This window comes from Staurois parvus, unplaced genomic scaffold (genome assembly GCF_062004578.1).
Source record: "Staurois parvus isolate SC_StPar_1 unplaced genomic scaffold, SC_StPar_1.0 ptg000285l, whole genome shotgun sequence".
Lineage (NCBI taxonomy): Eukaryota > Metazoa > Chordata > Amphibia > Anura > Ranidae > Staurois > Staurois parvus.
Window position 1 is genome coordinate 172665 of NW_028318081.1, and position 18030 is coordinate 190694.

Below are 18030 nucleotides of genomic sequence, written 5' to 3' on the forward strand. Positions count from 1 at the left end.
CACACTGGTGGCCCTCCAGCTGTTGCCAAACTACAAGTCCCATCATGCCTCTGCCTTTGGAAGTCATGCTTGTAACTGTCAATCATGCAATGCCTCATGGGACTTGTAGTTTGGCAACAGCTGGAGGGCCTCCAGTTTGACACCTGTGGCTTACAGGCTTCAGTGATGGAAATCCAGTCCAGTAAATGGGGTCTGCAATGTTTGTGAACTCTGATTCAGACAAGTAGCTGTGTATGATATGAGCCCAAAGAAATATGTTTAAGCCCCAGACTCTCCAATCTTGAAATTAAACTGAACCCCTCAAACATTTAGCATTTTGTAAAGTCCTGCCTTGGAGCAAAAGAAGCTCGCTATTGCCATTATAGCCAAAACACTGCAGGATGGCACTCCCATTGTACCATAAACATAACCAGAGTTCCTGTCTGGTCCGGCTTAGTTGTAATAGGGGCAAGTCCATTAGGATGAGGGTAGACTGTTCCAACGTAGAACGCTTAAACATGATCTCCAGGTACAAAAACAAAATTTTAAATATATTCTCTAATAGTCACAAAATATATACATCTACTTTATGTACACCAAATCCCTTTGCATACCCCGGTATTAAAGTAGAACTATAGGCAAAACTTTTTTTTTTTCAGTTTGGATAGAGTAAGGGAGGATTGTAACCCCTCTCAGATTTCTTTTCACCATTTGCGTCCCATTGGGGAGATTTCCCTTCACTTCCTGTCCCGTAGCCAAACAGGAAGTGAGAGGAAGTTCCTTCAAATTAAGGAAATTTCTTGGGGACCCCCAGGTCACCAGAACTAATGTCCCCATTGGAAGATTCCCCTCTATTACGTTTCTGGGGACAACCCAAAATTTGGGATTTTCTTTTACTTTCCCATTCAGTGATAATGGTATTCAGGACAAATAGGGAGGGTGAATCTCCTTAACGGGGACACAGACAGCAATAAAAACTGGCAGGGGTTCTAATTCCTCTCCACTCTATCCAAAACTAAAGAAAAAAAAAGTTTTTGCCTTTAGTTAAACTTTAACATGTAAAAGTAGCTTTGGTATCATCACTGTGTTGTACATAACCTGGCAGAGAGCAGAGCTGTGGGAGGGACCCAGTAGGTTGCCTACAGAAAACTGTAGAAGGGGGCGGATACAAGACCAGTCCCCATGCACAAGAAAGCGAGCAGCACTGACTGGTCTTTAACACAGTCACTAATTATTAATCATAATAATCCTGCACAGAGTCAAAGTTTCACACTGATTTACTGCACAGATCTGAAAGAGATAGAGCACATCAAGATTCAAGTAGGCATACACATGCCTCTTGTATTTAGACAATTACTGCTCTTGGAGTTCAGCTTTATTCTCCATCATAGCGTCAGGTACCAACTGCTAGTTTCAGTCTTAAACCCCTCCACTCCTGGATCTCCACTTGCAGATATTAAGATAAGAACGTGGAAATACAGAATTGACACCCTTTCAATGCATACCTTGCATATGCAAGACCAAAAAGTAGCAGTCTACCAGAAGAAGACATGAAAGCCCCATTTCAAGCTGCCCCTAGAGAGCGCTCCATGAGACCTTTGGCTTATAGTAGGAAAAAACCCAAAAAGGGGTAGGTGGTAGTAAAATTGGAGGGAACAGATGGGGATGGGGATGCGTATCCATATTTCCCATGTATCTGAGCTGCTGTTTATCCCTTGCTGCATATTTCTGTATGTGTAATTTGTTTGCCTCTAGATAAAAGATGCACAACCCAAGAAACCAGCACCGTCCGTTATATTCAAGGATATTTTGGAAGCTACTCCAGGAATATCACCTATAAACAAATGACTGGCTATTTCCCAAAGTTCAACCCGGTATGTAATTGACCCCTGCTAATAGTCATTAAACGTTATGAAGTTATTCACAGTATCAGGAAGTACAGTCAGCATCAATGTTGAATAAACGAAGATAAAATAATAACATAGAGAGCCTGGTTTAAGTCAGTCTGATCAGGAAGATTTGTACTGAGATAGAGAAAGACTTACATTGAGAGAAAGCATGTGTATTACTACCATGAGCATTCAAAAAATGATCTTATAGGTCATCTTTAAAGCACATAATATCTTTTTAGGCTTTTTTGGCAGTTTTAGGCATATCTATGTCAGTGTTTCTCAACCTTTATTCAGTCAAGGCACCATTAAAAATTATGGACAGCCCCGAGGCACCCTTTAAAATTATTGACAGTCTTGAGGCACCCCATTTTAAAACGGGGTGCCTCAAGACTGTCCATAATTTTAAAAGGGCACCCCATTCTAAATGTGAAAAGTTTTATATAACGCAGCCACATCCACACATGTAGGACATCCAGTATTAGAGGTGATTTATTCTTCCAAGGCAAATACACTTTTGCACGCTGGTACTGACTAGTATTCCAATGTTTCTCCTCTCCCTCAGCTTTTCTCCATCACTGAGCTAATGTGACCCCAGTACTTATGGAAATGGGCAGGGGAGGGTCAAACTAGGATGCTGTGCAGGCAGCTGATATCCTCCTTATCAACTGATGATGTCATTGGCAGGGGCAGACTGACCATTTGGAAACTCGGGCACTGCCCGAGGGCCGGGGTCAGTAGGGGGCCCCATGAGATGCCCCTGGTAACCTTTTTCATAGGGTTTTTTGAGTTTGGGCAAGGACACAGGGGCCCCATGATCCCCTATTGCCCGGGGGCCCCATGACTTGTCAGACCGCCCCTGGTCATTGGTTGTCAGGAGGCCGGCTGCTAGAAGGTCGTAATGGTGCACAATGAAAACCTGTGGCTTTGTGTAACTAAAAGGCGGGCTTGTATACAGGTTTTGGGCAATTTTTAGACATTTTGACAAGGAACCCCTGAAGAAACCTCAAGGCACCCTGGTTGAGAAAGGCTGATCTATGTAATGCTCTTCTTTTACACCCTCTTGCTTTAGTTTGAGTTGGGAGTCCTTCCGATGCTGACCACTGACCAGTGTGGAGACATGATGGTGCAGGACAAAGTTTATGAGAGTACAGAGAAAGCCACTCAAGTGTTTTTATACCTCGGGACCCAAACACCTGAAACTGTAGATGCTGTTATGACCCGCTTCTCTATGACTGGCATTGAGGTAGGTATTGGCTGAAGTTACCATAAAATGAAACTTTTTTTTTATTATCACTTTACTTGCCAGGCCTTAGTGGGTGGAATCTGCTAAGAAGATGGAAAAAAACTTTTAAAGAAGTTGGATAAGCTGCTCCATCACAAATCCAGAACCATCTGAATGACAGTACCATCTAGCTCATATCATGAATAAGACATGGATGATCTTTTTAGTGGTGTTTTAATGGAAGAAAAAATATATTTAATCTTTGTACACACAAAGGCCAATGTTTGAGTGTTTTTCTTGTTTTTTTTATTTAGTTTGGTTGCAGGGTATTGTAAATGTATAACATTGCTATTTGACATATTTTGCCTTTTTACTAAAAATGCTGGTAATGTTAGCCATAACCTATATCTAACCATAGAGAAACAAGAACAAAGCAATTGTATGCTTTATACAGTAGCCTATGGAGGCCTACGTTTTAGTCTTGGGTTGGTGCCATGTCTTGCTAATCAGTTTTGGGAAAAAAAGATAAATTTATTTCAGGTACTTATACAGCGCCATCAATTTACTCAGCGCTTTACATATATATTGTACATTCACATCAGTCCCTAACCCTCAAGGGGCGTACAATCTAAGGTCCCTAACTCACATTCATACATACACATACTAGGGACAATTTAGACAGGAGCCAATTACCCTACCAGCATGTCTTTGGAGTGTGGGAGAAAACCGGAGTACCCGGAGGAAACCCACACAGGCACAGGGAGTACATGCAAACTCCAGGCAGGTGGTGCCGTGGTCGGGATTCGAACCAACGACCCTAGTACTGCCAGGCGGAAGGGCTAACCATTTAGCCACTGTGCTGCCCGTATAAAAAAATATTGTTAAGGCGCCAAAGGGAAAAATATTGTGTAAAATATGAAGCTGTCCCTAGTAGGGTGGATAACCACACTTTTGCAAATGAATAATTATAGATAGACAGGCGCTACATATAGAATATACTGTACACATAAGAAGCTTGTCTCACAACATGCCCCTAAACCAAACCATTACATTTGTATTGCACTTACAGTGGGTGCTATATTTTCCACTAACTATGCAAAAAACATAAGAAACAATAAAAGTCCAAAAGCAAATATAGATTTTAGAAAAAGGTATCAGTCCTTTCTATTCCTCTATGCTGTGACCCAAAAAGGAGAGTGACTATATCTCTTCACCACGTGCCGGCAAGGTATATATACATTACTCACTCACCAGACCTTTTGACACACAAAGGCCCATGTTTGAGTGTTTTTCTTGTCTTTTTTATTTAGATTGGTTGCAGGGTATTGTAATGTATAACATTGCTATTTGGCATATTTTGCCTTTTTACTAAAAATGCTGGTAATGTTGGCCGTAACCTATGTCTAACCATAGAGAAACAAGAACAAAGCAATTGAATGCTCTATACAGTAGCCTATGGAGGCCTATGTCTTAGTCTTGGGCTGGTGCCATGTCTTGCTAATCAGTTTTGGGGAAAAAAATAAATAAAAAATTATTATTAAGGCGCCAAAGTGAAAAAATATTGTGTATAATATGAAGCTGCCCCTAGTAGGGTGGATAACCACACTTTTGCAAATGAATAATTATAGATAGACAGGCGCTACATATAGAATGTGCATATACTGTACATATAAGAAGTTTGTCTCACAACATGCCCCTAAACCAAACCATTACATTTGTATTGCACCTATAGTGGGTGCTATATTTTCCACTAACTATACAAAAACAAGAAACAAGAACAAAGCAATTGTATGCTCTATACAGTAGCCTATGGAGGCCTACTTTTTAGTCTTGGGCTGGTGCCATGTCTTGCTAATCAGTTTTGGGGAACCCTCCTCAATAAGGTGAAAGCTGTATTGTACAGGGCTCATCGCTCATCTGGATGTATGTAAAGGAATGAAGGCACAGGATCATGCACCAATTGGGAGGAATAGCTTGATCTTGGGGCTCCATTGATAAGATTAGCATCTGCCACGATCAAGGGCGGACTGACCATTTGGAAACTCGGCACTGCCCGAGGGCCCGGGGTCAATAGGGGGCCCCATGAGATGCCCCTGGTACCTTTTTCATAGGCTTTTTTGAGTTTGGGCAAGGACACAGGGGCCCCATGATCCCCTATTGCCTGAGGGCCCCATGAGTTGTCAGTCCACCCCTGGCCACGATATGCTAATTGCCAATCTCTTTTCTTTTCCAGCAAAACATTCAAATTGTCAACACTGTCGGACAGCAGATGCTCCAAAGTTACCTCAATATAGTTAAAGGAAGAGTGTCAAAATACAACAGCTCACAAATTGGAAACATGTTTATGATTAAGATCCGTATCCTGATTAATTACTTTAACGTAGAATCTCTGTCATCGTTTGATGTTAAGGACTGTGACACACTTTCTGTCATGTAAGTGCTTTCTACTGGAGGAGGGTTGATAAGTGGGACATTCCCTAAAGGAAAAGCAACTGGAATGTACTCTCCTAAATCAGAGTTCTCTTCCCTGACCTATTCTTTACAATGAGCCTGAACTTGTATTGTAGACTTACAGACCTTTTGTAGAGAACTTAGATCAGTGGTTCTCAACCTTCCTAATGCCGTGACCCTTTAATACAGTTCCTCATGTTGTGGTGACCCCCAACCATAAAATTATTTACCCAGTAATTATAATTCATGAAGTGTCGTTTTACCTCCAATACTGCTGCTTTCAACACAGTAGCTGCTTTTAACAGAGTAGCTGCTTTCAACACAGCAGCTGCTTTCTACACAGTAGCTGCTCTTTACACATCGGAAATATGTGTTTTCTGATGGTCTTAGGGGACCCCTGTGAAAGGGTCGTTCGACCCCCAAAGGGGTCGCGACCCACAGGTTGAGAACCACTGACTTAGATGCAAATATAACTAGGAAATCTCCTGTTATCATAACATTATCAGGTGATCTATTAAGTGTTAGTTGAAGTCAACTTTTTTAAATGAAATCGCCTGATTCGAAATGTTTTCACCTGATTCAAAATTATTTTGCAGCACGGGCAATTTAAACACAGTATTCAACAAAATGACTGATTCAAGCAGAACAGGCATTGCCAACTGGATTACCAGCTCTCTCAAGAGTTCATCCCTCAATGGTAAATATGGCCATATTGACTAATCACTGCATGCACCATTGATTGTGTGTTTACATCTCTGAAATGAAGACTAAACAGTGGTGTGGCAAGTGGTGAAATGATGACCTCTTATACAGATCTCATGCTAAACTTGATTTAGAAAAGCTCAATATCTCCCCGTTTAGCCATAGAGTGCTATGTGTTAGTATGGATAACAATTACTGCCTTGTCAATGGTGACATAGGAACAGAGTTCCTATGGTGAGGTTAGCTGGGTCGTTCTGCGATTGGGTATTACCACTATCTAATCAAAGAAAAAAGGAAAGTGCATCAGATTTCATAAATGCATGCCCTTCGTGTTTGTCAGCCTAGCCTGCGTTGAGGTAGTACAGTGGGGCAGAGAGGATGTTGATGTGGGGTGAGGTTATGGTAAGTTAGATGGAGTAATTATTGGAGATGTACTTGCTGGATGCAAAGGATGAGGTTAGATATGTTAACTGTCTGCAGGAGCTTTGATGTTACAGAGGCTTGAGGAACAGAATGGGATGGTATGCACCACAGAGTTGTTCCATACAAGCAGTGAAAAGGGATATAAAAGATATTAGGTAGGTAGAGAGGGCTTTGGAGGGTAGTAAAAGCTAGTGACATGGAATAGACTCCCTCAAGAGTTGGTTCTGGGCAGCTCAGTGGACTGCTTTAAAAAAGACTTGGATTCTTTCCTAGATACACATAATATAGCTGGATACTAACATTTATTGGTAAAGCTGAACCAGGGAATATCCGATTGCCTCTCGGGGGATCAGGAAAAACCCTGCGGGAGCAAATTTAGTCATGCTTTGCTGGGTACCCGGAGGAAACCCACGCAGGCACAGGGAGAAAATGCAAACTCCAGGCAGGTGGTGCCGTGGTTGGGATTCGAACCAACGACCCTAGTACTGCCAGGCAGAAGTGCTAACCATTTAGCAACTGTGCTTTCTTTATTTTTAATAAATTGCAAAGATTTCAAAGCAAACTTCTTTCACATTGTCATTATGGGGTATTGTTTGTAGAATGTTGAGAAAAAAAATTAATTTAATCCATTTTGGAATAAGGCTGTAACATAACAAAATGTGGCAAAAGTTAAGCGCTGTGAATATTTTCTGGATGCCCTGTACAACTGCTATACTGCTATTCCCTCTTTGATACAGTTTTACTAGGCACGGCATTGCGAAAGCAAAAAGTAAAAAAAATTTGGCATGTTTTATTGGAAAATGCGTCTTTTGCATGCCCTTAAATGATAAATGTTAGCACTGCCATTTCTGCCACTTACACTGTTAACAGACAAAGCTGAACATCAGGCGAACAGCTACACAGTTGGAACATATATATTTATATTTCTGTCCATCATGTCCTGAGATTTACACAGGCCTCTCACACAGCAATGCCCTCTATGGTAACACTTTTAACACAGTTACGTAACACTTACGGCTCTTGTCCCTGCCCAGTATGTGATTGGACATTGAAAGAAGGAGCAGCACACTGAGTAGCTCTTCTCTCTGTCACTCTGCTCTCTCTTCTTCTGTCCACACAGTCTTTGTTAGCACAGGAGCACTTCAGCACAACTGATTGGCTCCTTGTGCTGTTTCTCCCTCTCCCTGTCTGAGCTCTGCTGTGCCGTGATTGCAGGAGATTGAGGGCCGGTTCACACCTTGCCCGCATCAGAATTACACAGGAATGCGCTGTGCATTCCTGTGCGATTCACAAGTGGTGCTGTTTGGTGCAAATGCAGCCTATTCATTTTGGGTCGATCGCTGTTCGTGTGCGTTCTGTCACATGAAATGTGAATATCAAACAGCAATAAACACATGACAGTTACTCTCTAGGGAGAGATAAGACCCCAAATCCCTCTTCTGCACTTAAAAGTTTTCAAAACACCAAGATTGGGTTTGCGAATGTTTTTAGGTTTTTTTCAATGGCGCCGTTTGTTTCAAAGTGATGTCAGGTCATTGCTTCCAGTTTACTATAGTGCTGAGTCGATCCCAAAAGCCGCGGAAAGCGTTAGGAAGGGGAATGGCTCCTCCCACCGCTTGTAATAGCAATCGGGAAAAGACAACCGACGGCTCTAAAAAAATCGGTACCAGCACCAATAGTCCAGTAACACACGGGTACATCGCTGGATGGGAAGTAGTTAACCACTTCAAGTCCGGACACTTTCACCCCCTTCCAGTCCAGGCCAATTTTCAACTTTCAGCGCTATCACACTTTGAATGACAATTGCGCAGTCATGCAACACTGTACCCATATGCATTTTTTTGGGACTGATAAAACTTTATTTTGGTGGTGTATATTCACCACTGGGATTTTTATTTTTTTGTTTGCTATATAAATGAAAAAGACCAAAAATGTTGAAAAAAAAGTGTTTTTCTTATAAAATTTTGCAAATAAATAATCTTTCTTCATAAATATTGGCCAAAATCTATTCATCTATCTTTTTGGTAAAATAAAAATAACCCAAATTAGTTTATAAAACAAAAATTATAATCTTTCAAAAAATGTTTTACATTTTTTTTTTTTTTTATATTATTATTAATGTTTTTTTTTTTATATACTGTCACCCTAGCAGTACAGTGTCACCATAGTGACATTGTACTACTTGTGGGAGATGAAGATTTTTTTTTTTTTTTTTACACTGATTGCTTTTACACCCATGAAGGCTGTAAAAGCAATAATTTCTCCTTCTCTGTATTCTTGCAACCATTGAAAAATACTGTGAGAGTTGTGATTGGTCACATTTTACTTTTTTTTTTTTTTTTTTAATATTATTATTTATTTATGTTTTTTTTTAACATACTGTCATTCTAGTAGTATAGTGTCACCATAGTGACACTGTACAACTTGTGGGGGATGATGAAGATTTTTTTTTTAATACCGATTGCTTTTACACCCATAAAGGCTGTAAAAGCAATAATTTCTTCTTCTCTCTGGCTGCATTCCTACAGCCATTGAGAAATTCTGTGAGAGCTGTGATTGGTCACATTTTACATTTTTATTTTATTTTTTTTTTATATTATTATTTATGTTTTTTTTAACATACTGTCACCCTAGCAGTACAGTATCACCATGGTGACACTGTACTACTTGTGGGGGATGATGAAGATTTATTTTTTCTTCCACTGATTTGCTTTTACTCCGATAAAGACTCTAAAAGCAATCATTTCTCTTTCTCTCTGGCTGCTTTCCTGCAGCCATTGAGAAATACTGTGAGAGCTGTGATTGATCACAGCTTGTCACATGGTACAAGGCTGTTGTGAATAGCCCTGTACCATGTGACCTCTGTGATCATTCACAAATTTTACACATAGTAAGCAATGATGTCAGAAGTGAAGTCTACTATTCATGTGATCACTGATTGGCCATTCAGTGATCACATGATCGGGACCTCACACAGAGGTCCCGTACAGCGATCGGTGTTCCGCTGTGTCCGGGGAGTGCGCACAGGCAATGGATGCGTGGGGGGATGTTTAGAAATGCCCCCCGCATCAGCAGCGCTCTCGTCCAGTCATTTTTTCAGCATGCACCGGATGGGAAGAGGTTAAAAAACACTGCACCGAGATCACATGGTACAAAACTACTATGCAACCCAGGGAAGGCAGGTGTGAGCAAACACGCTGCGTTTTCAACCCGAGTTTGGGGTGCTATATTTTTATTGACACTTGTTATAGATTGCAAATGTAATGCGTTTTGCATGCGGTTTGAGGCGCACAGGAACACACAGCATCTGTTTATTTTTTTTTTGTTCAGCCCACTGGATTGAGAAAAAAAAAGTTTCTAGTATGTACCAGGCATAAGGCCAGTGCCGTATATATAGTCAAAAATGCATTTTAAAAAATGTATGAGTAAATACGGAACTGCAATGGAAATCTTCCAAAACCCCTTCTCTCTTTGCCCTTATAGCGGACCTGAATTTCCATTGCGACATGGAAAGAAGATCAGCCCTTAATAATTCTTCCCATCACAAATTCAATAACCAATGGTCTCTATGGCTACAAAACCCCAACTGCTCTATAAGATGATAATATATACATAAATAAACAATACTGCGACCCTATGTCCTAGACTGGTGTTCCCCCCTCCCTCCCATATCCCATTCCACCTTATACAACGCTTCACACCTAACGGGTTCACACTAAACAAACAATTCCTTTTGAGACACTCGATATTTGTTCATATACCCCCAGCCAATTGGTGGGGAATTTCTTTTTTTTCATATGAAATATGTATGCACCCAATTGTGAACCGCACTGATATATATTATTTTGTATTGTATCAAAATCCTTCAATGAAAACATTTGAAACTAAGGTGTCCGTTTATGAACCAGCGGTAAAAAGATCGCTGCTCAGTTCTCTGGCATTCTCGGAGAACACAGTTCTCCTGTGAATGCAGTTTATGAAGCGGTTCTCCTAACGAAGGGAGAACGGTCTCTAAATGCTGGAAAACGGTCTACAAACTCTGGAAAACGGCTGCTTTTACTATAATCTCGCGAGATTACAGTAAAAGATCAGTTTACTAAGCAGAGGTAAATTATCGCTGCTTAGTTTGCGGTTCCACCGATTCTCCAGCTCTGGGTTGGAGAATCTGGAGGGAGAACACAGATCTCCAGTGAAGTGCTGAACATGTTCTCCGCTGATCTCCTGAGTGTCATAAACTGTGAATGACCAGAGAATAGCTGAGATCCTCTGAATTGCAGCTATTCTGTGTGTCATAAATGGACACCTAAATACAAAACTGCATTGATTTTCAGCTTCCAGTATGTTGATCATAAAGTGTTGGCACAGAACGATTATCGTAGGTGAAACTCAGATATTTGTTACGTGAACTGATAGGCTTTAATCCTTTTACCTTCTTTGACTTTTAGGCTGCACAAAGGCTTACCCCACCTCAGAGGAATGGGTAAACATGACCTCGGGAGACTTCTTCATGTACATTCCCCTGAAACAAGTGCAAGAGATTAACCCCGGACTAGATGTGGTAAGAGGGCTGAAACAAGGTCTTCAAGAGGTGGTTGAGTAATGATTTGGATGATGATGGGGGAAAAAAAAATCCAACATCCATGTGGTTCAGCCTTGTAGATTCATTCATGGTTGTTCGATCTTGGCAGCTGGTTAGTCATTTCTGTTCTTCTCATGACCAATCAGCAAGCGATCATATCATATGATTCATATAAATATCTGCCTTCAGGGTAGGATATGAATATCTGCCTTCAGGGGCTGAAACAAGGTCTTCAAGAGATGGTTGAGTAATGATTTGGATGAAGATGGGGGAAAAAAAAGGTCTTCAAGAGATGGTTGAGTAATGATTTGGATGAAGATGGGGGAAAAAAAAAGGTCTTCAAGAGATGGCTGAGTAATGATTTGGATGAAGATGGGGAAAAAAAAGGGCTTCAAGAGATGGTTGAGTAATGATTTGGATGATGATGGGGGAAATAAAAATCCAACATCCATGTGGTTCAGCCTTGTAGATTCATTCATAGTTGTTCGATCTTGGTAGCTGGTTAGTCATTTCTGTTCTTCTCATGACCAATCAGCAAGCGATCATATCATATGATTCATATAAATATCTGCCTTCAGGGTAGGATATGAATATCTGCCTTCAGGGGCTGAAACAAGGTCTTCAAGAGATGGTTGAGTAATGATTTGGATGAAGATGGGGGAAAAAAAAGGTCTTCAAGAGATGGTTGAGTAATGATTTGGATGAAGATGGGGGAAAAAAAAAGGTCTTCAAGAGATGGTTGAGTAATGATTTGGATGAAGATGGGGAAAAAAAAGGTCTTCAAGAGATGGTTGAGTAATGATTTGGATGATGATGGGGGAAAAAAAAATCCAACATCCATGTGGTTCAGCCTTGTAGAGTCATTCACGGTTGTTCGATCTTGGTAGCTGGTTAGTAATTTCTGTTATTCTTCTCATGACCAATCAGCAAGCGATCATATCATATGATTCATATGAATATCTGCCTTCAGGGTAGGAAGGTTTTAGCGCTTTAGTCCTCATGCACACGGGACGTTTTTACAGCGGCCGTTTTTGGATTTTAAAATTTTTTTCTACAGCCAGTAAACCCCCCACTGTTATCCTATGCAGTGGTGTATTTAGGTTTTGTGCTACCCTAGGGCAATGCAAAAATCGGCTCCCCTCCATGGATAGATCCCCTTGAAGAGAGCCTGACATTGACCAACAAGACCCCCCCCCCCCAAGAGAGCCTTCCACTTCCGCCACCCCCCATACACACTGATAACCCCCCCCCCCCCAGCCCGGAGAGAGAAGACACTCACTTTCACAGCTCCGGATATTCCTGGGAACAAGAGTCAGGCTCTACATACACCATCAAGCAGCCCACATCCTCTCTCAGATCCCACCTGGTCCTCATGCTGCGTGTGTCACTTCTTCCATCCCTTCTTTCAGGGAGACAGTGTTGCCCCCTCCAAAAATGCCGCTGCCCCCCTGAAAAATGCTGCCCAAGGCAAATGCCTTGTTTGCCTTGTGGTAAATACGCCCCTGATCCTAAGTGTCCATGCACAGATAAACTGTAATCAACGTTTTTTGGCTGGAAAAAAACCCAGAACTAGTGGGTTTCTAGAGGAGTTTTTTTAGGTGTAAAAATGCTTTAACGCTGAAAAATGTGGCAAAACACTCATGGCAAACCAGCGTTTTTAAACCTTTTCTGACCAAAAAAAGGTAAAAATAAAACTCTACGCCAAAAAACACGAAACGCTGCTAAACACTAATACAAAAACACTAAAAAAAGGCTGAAAAACTCAAGTTTTTAACATGACTTTACACAGCTAATGTTACCAACGTTATCAAAACGCCCCGTGTGCATGGAGCCTTACAAGGTTAGAGGGTCAGTCCACCCAAAACTGATTTTTGTTTACTGTAACTGCTGGCGTTAGACCAAATAACTGTTTTTTTCTATATCTCTCAGGGACTCTTTTAATTGAATATTGTTTCCCAAGTTGCACAGCTGCTGCAGCCTTTATGCAGATGTCTCACTTTCTTATTTTTTTTATTTTATGTTACAAAAAAATGAGAAAGAAACAGATGGAAGAAGTAGGAAGTAGAATGGAGGCTCCTTACCCAGGGTTGTGGATAAGGGGGTACCAGGGGCGGACTGACCATTTGGAAACTCGGGCTCTGCCCGAGGGCCCGGGGTCAGTAGGGGGCCCCATGAGATGCCCCTGGTACATTTTTCATAGGCTTTTTTGAGTTTGGGCAAGGACACAGGGGCCCTATGATCCCCTATTGCCCGGGGGCCCCATGAGTTGTCAGTACGCCCCTGGGCGGTACCACCAGTCCTCCTGTACGGGGCCCAGGACAGCAGGCTGGCCTGGGCAGCTGGGTGAATCGGATGTGGGTGGGGAGCGTGATCGGCACAGTGGTGGGGGGTTTGAGGGGGAGGCTTGCAATTACTGCAACTGATCCCCTGTATGGCCCGCTCCTTGCAGCAGCTGAAAGCTGGCTGCTTCTTCTTTCCCTCCCGCTGACTTACAGCTACCGCAGAAAGAACCATATAGGGAATCGGTTCCAGTAATTGCCCCCTCCGCTGCACCCATTACCCTCCCTGTACACTATATGTTTCCCTCTGCTGCCCGGGCTTCACTGCGTGCCCCCACAGTGCTGTTAACTTCCCTCCTCTCCTTCCCAACGGCAGCTGCAAGCACACAATAGGATCCTTCAGGATGGAGAGTGGGGGATGGGTCCAGTAAATATGTCAGATTTACCAGCCCCTTCCTTGCCTGTCCTTTCTTCAATGAACACAATGAGTGATCAGTACTGATCACTTACTGTGCTCATTCATAACTGAAGCATAGTTTCTTTTTGGGGGGGGGGGCTGTCAGGTTGGTTGTATGGGGCCCCCTGGTTTCTAACAGCAGCCCTGTCCTTACCAATAGATGGAAGGGTCCCATGTAAATACCACATTAAGGCCTCTTTCACACAGGGCAGGTTCCGTTCCAATCGGCAGGGGATCAGCTCACAGAGCGGGCGGATGACAGGTCCGTGTCTGTTCAGTTTCTGCAGGGCAGACATGGACAGAGCCCGCTCTGCTCTATAAAGAAAATGGGCCCTGCTGTACTCAATATAGACCTGTAGCACCTTTCAAAGCCAAGGAATCTATTCCCATGATCCAAAGAATGAGGAGGTGCACTCGTGCAAATGTACCCATCCAAAAGTAGTATACACATAAGCAAAAAAAATGCTGCTCTCCTGACCAGCCTATGTAATAATAATGTCTAGAAGAGTGTTTCTCAACCTTTTTACCATCAAGGCACCCTTTACAATTCTGCACAATCTTGAGGCACCCCATTCTAAAATGTGAAGATCTAAACTAATAGTTTTACATAATGCAGCAACTTCCGCAAGTGTGGGACTCCCAACGTTAGAGGTGAGTTATTCTTCCAAAGCAAATAAACCCTTGGCAAGGTACTGACTAGTATTCCAATATTTCTCTTCTCCCTCAGTTTCTCTCCCCCCCACTCATTTAATGTGGCCCCAGTGCTGATGGAGAGGGACTGAGGAGGGGAAAACAAGGATCCCATGAAAGCGCTGGACATCCTCCTTATCAACCGATGACTAGAAGGCTGTAATGGCACACAATGAAAAACTCTGACTTTGTGTATCTAAAAGGCAGACTGCATCTACCCGCTGGCTTGTATACATCTGTGTCAGATGTCTATGCAAACCGCACCTCAAATCGCCATGTCACCTGACATTGAAATCGTGCGACTTCACTGTAAGTCGCACGATTTCGAACTTGGGATCAGTGTCATTCAGATCAGCACATCCCCTCCCACAGGAAAGGGCCAATTAACCTCCCCTGGGTAAAATAAATGTGAGAAAGGGAATGAATTGGCATATTCAAGGCTTTGGACATCTTTTTATGTCCTTTTCCATCTTTATAAAGTTCCAATACCTAGTTACGCAGGACTTTTGACAGTTCTTTTCTGATCCCCATGGCTCAGTATCTAGCCTAGTCAGTGCTTCCACGTAAGAGCTAACAAACTCATTGACTATTTATACACTGACACTAATTGCAATTTAACAAGCCACAGATGTGGGACATTAACCTCTAATTGGCATTTTAACCCGTGTGTGTCTGTACCAAGGCCAAACATTCCAGGGGAGGGAAACTTTTGATCCATTGGGTGATTTCTGTTATCATTGTGATTTAAAAAGGAGCCAAACAACTATTTTATAAGAAATGGCTTCATATGATCATCATCCTTCAATAAAAGAGCATTTTTTGGCATGATCAGTCATATTTTCAATATCAATGCTAAGATTTCACAATTTCTGCCAGGGGATGCAAACTTTTGAGCACAACTGTAAATGCATGAAGCACACAATGTAAGAGTTCGCTCTCCACCTCTACAGTGTAGGGATGATAGGACCTGTTTGTGTTTTGCACAGTGTTGGACTTCCCTGATCTGGGGAGGGCTGCACCGCCACTTCTTTGTGATCTAGGTTGCGAAAAGATGATGTGATCTTTGGTTTATGCGATGGGTGCCTCTACCATTTTCTGTGTGCTGAAGTGTCAAGTGTGAATTATTATTATACAGGATATATATAGCACCAACAGTTTGCTCAGCACTTTACAAAATAAAGGGAGACAATACAGCAACAATACAGTTCAATACAAGAGGGTTAGGAGGACCCTGATCCTGGGAGCTTACAATCTAAGAGGGAGGGGCTGGTGGTACAAAAGGTAATAAATGTGGAGGATGGACTGGTAGGAGGAATGGAAGATTCCATTATTACCTGAAGGCAGGATAGGCTTCCCTGAAGAGATAAGTTTTCAGAGATCATCTAAAAGTGGGCAGAGTAGGCGATAGTCTGATAGATTGGGGTAGAGAGTTCCAGAGGATGGGGAGGCTCTGGAGAAGTCCTGGAGATGAGCATGGGAGGAGGAGACAAGGGAGCTAGAGCAGGAGGTCGTGGGAGGAGCGGAAAGGATGGTTTGGGTGATATTTGGAGACAAGATTCGTGATGTAATTTGGGGCAGAGTTATAATGGCTTTATATATTATTTTAATGTTTTGAATTTTATTCGTTGAGCAATGGGAAGCCAGTGGAGGGATTATTGTGAATCCTTTCTCCTTTGGAGAAAGGCCCATGCAGTAGGAATGCATGGGCCTTTTGATCAAGTCCATTTGAGAAAATGACAAGCGGACCTGATCGGGTCACCATTCTCGAAGGGGCCCAAAGCTGAACTCTGGGGGGAAAAAAAATCAAAATACAGAATTGAAATACATAAGTGGGAGATGTTTATCTGCCAAAGGATTTGTATTTTTATCATTCAGTCCTGAGGGTTACACAACCCTGTCAGACACTTTAGCCAGTCACTGGACCTACATTTTCTCTGCCCTAGCTAAGGAAGAAAGGACAGTCACTTCTTAGCCCCCTAGCCTGTGATTGGACAGTGAAGGAGCAGCAGCAATTCACCCCACTGTCACCCTGCTCTCTTTTCCTATATATTGTCAGCACCCGATTGCCTTCGAGGATTGTCCTTCCCGCTTCCAGTTTTAGAGCAGCTGTGGAGGGGATTCAAGAGGCTGATACCAACTTTTTTTCTGAAGATCAAAAGGGAATGGATTTTGTTTCAAGATTTGAAATTTGTATTATAATATGGATAAAACTAGGAAGATAATTCCTGAACATAATTTTGAACATTCTTATTCCAGTTACAAGTCATCTCAAAGACCAGCATCTCACAGAAAGTCGACTACCTTATCAGCTCTGGTGCTTTCATGGATGTGAATAAAACAATGACAGTCTTGGAGTCTCTGAAGGCGCAGGACAGTGTCACCACTAGACAGCGAATTGTCAAATACTTGTTTATTTTAGACTTGACCTATGAAAAGGTAAGAGTGCATGCTAGACCCGGCCCACAATACATTTTTGTAACTTTGTCGTTTGGTTTACTTGCAAAAACTGGGAAGGGAAAGAAGGCAAAGCAAGTATTGATGTGTAATTTACAGGAGAAAATACTATGTTGAAATACTATAATAATAATAATAACAATAATAAAAAATAATATTAACAATAATAAAAAATAATACCAAAATGACAATGCCCATTTCCCAGAATTGGGATAAATAGGGAAGTTGCTTTGTCTGCACTGCATGAATTACTGAAACTAATTCCAAACACTTACTTATACTTCAAGTGTTTCTAAACCCACAACAGTACAATCAGTCTGTAGATGCAGTAAAGCATTCTTGTTATACTCACTGTGGACACTAAGGGGTTAATCCTCTGCATTGTGTAAAAAGGCTGTTTGATCCTGTCTTCTCTACCCCTCCTCTTGCTGAAATGACCAACTGATACAGACTGAATCCGTAGTCACATGCACATGCTCAGTTTTGTGTGTATTGCTAGAGAAATTTTTTTTTTTTCTTGGGAGAGTGCATGGGATTGGCACAGGGCCAATTAGCACTGTCCAGACAGAGGGTCAAAGGTTTCACATCCTCCTAGAGCAGAAAGTAAACGCCTCCTACAAGCTTTAACCAGTGCTCTGCTGGACACTGATAGAATTCACAAGACTGCTCTAACTGCTGGCGAGAAATGGTATTTAGCAGTTTATATTTACTAAATTAATTGCATTTTCATGTTGTATGTGCTATGGGAGGCAAGATATAGTGAATGCAGGGTCCGGGGAAACCAGATATAGTGAATGCAGGGTCCGTGGAAACCAGATATAGTGAATGCAGGGTCCAGGGAGACCGGATATAGTGAATGCAGGGTCCGGGGATACCAGATATAGTGAATGCAGGGTCTGGGG

At 42.0% G+C, this 18030-nt stretch overlaps 1 protein-coding gene across 1 annotated transcript in view; it reads left to right on the top strand.

Moving 5' to 3' along the window:
• Window positions 1-18030, top strand: part of LOC149458511 (uncharacterized) — a 141403-nt gene that overhangs the window by 343 nt on the left and 123030 nt on the right. Inside the window, exons 3-8 of the mRNA XM_089682085.1 lie at window positions 1735-1853; window positions 2941-3114; window positions 5327-5526; window positions 6141-6241; window positions 11115-11227; window positions 16931-17110. Of these exons, the coding sequence (XP_089538211.1) occupies window positions 1735-1853; window positions 2941-3114; window positions 5327-5526; window positions 6141-6241; window positions 11115-11227; window positions 16931-17110 (887 nt within the window). The remainder of the gene's footprint in view (window positions 1-1734; window positions 1854-2940; window positions 3115-5326; window positions 5527-6140; window positions 6242-11114; window positions 11228-16930; window positions 17111-18030) is intronic.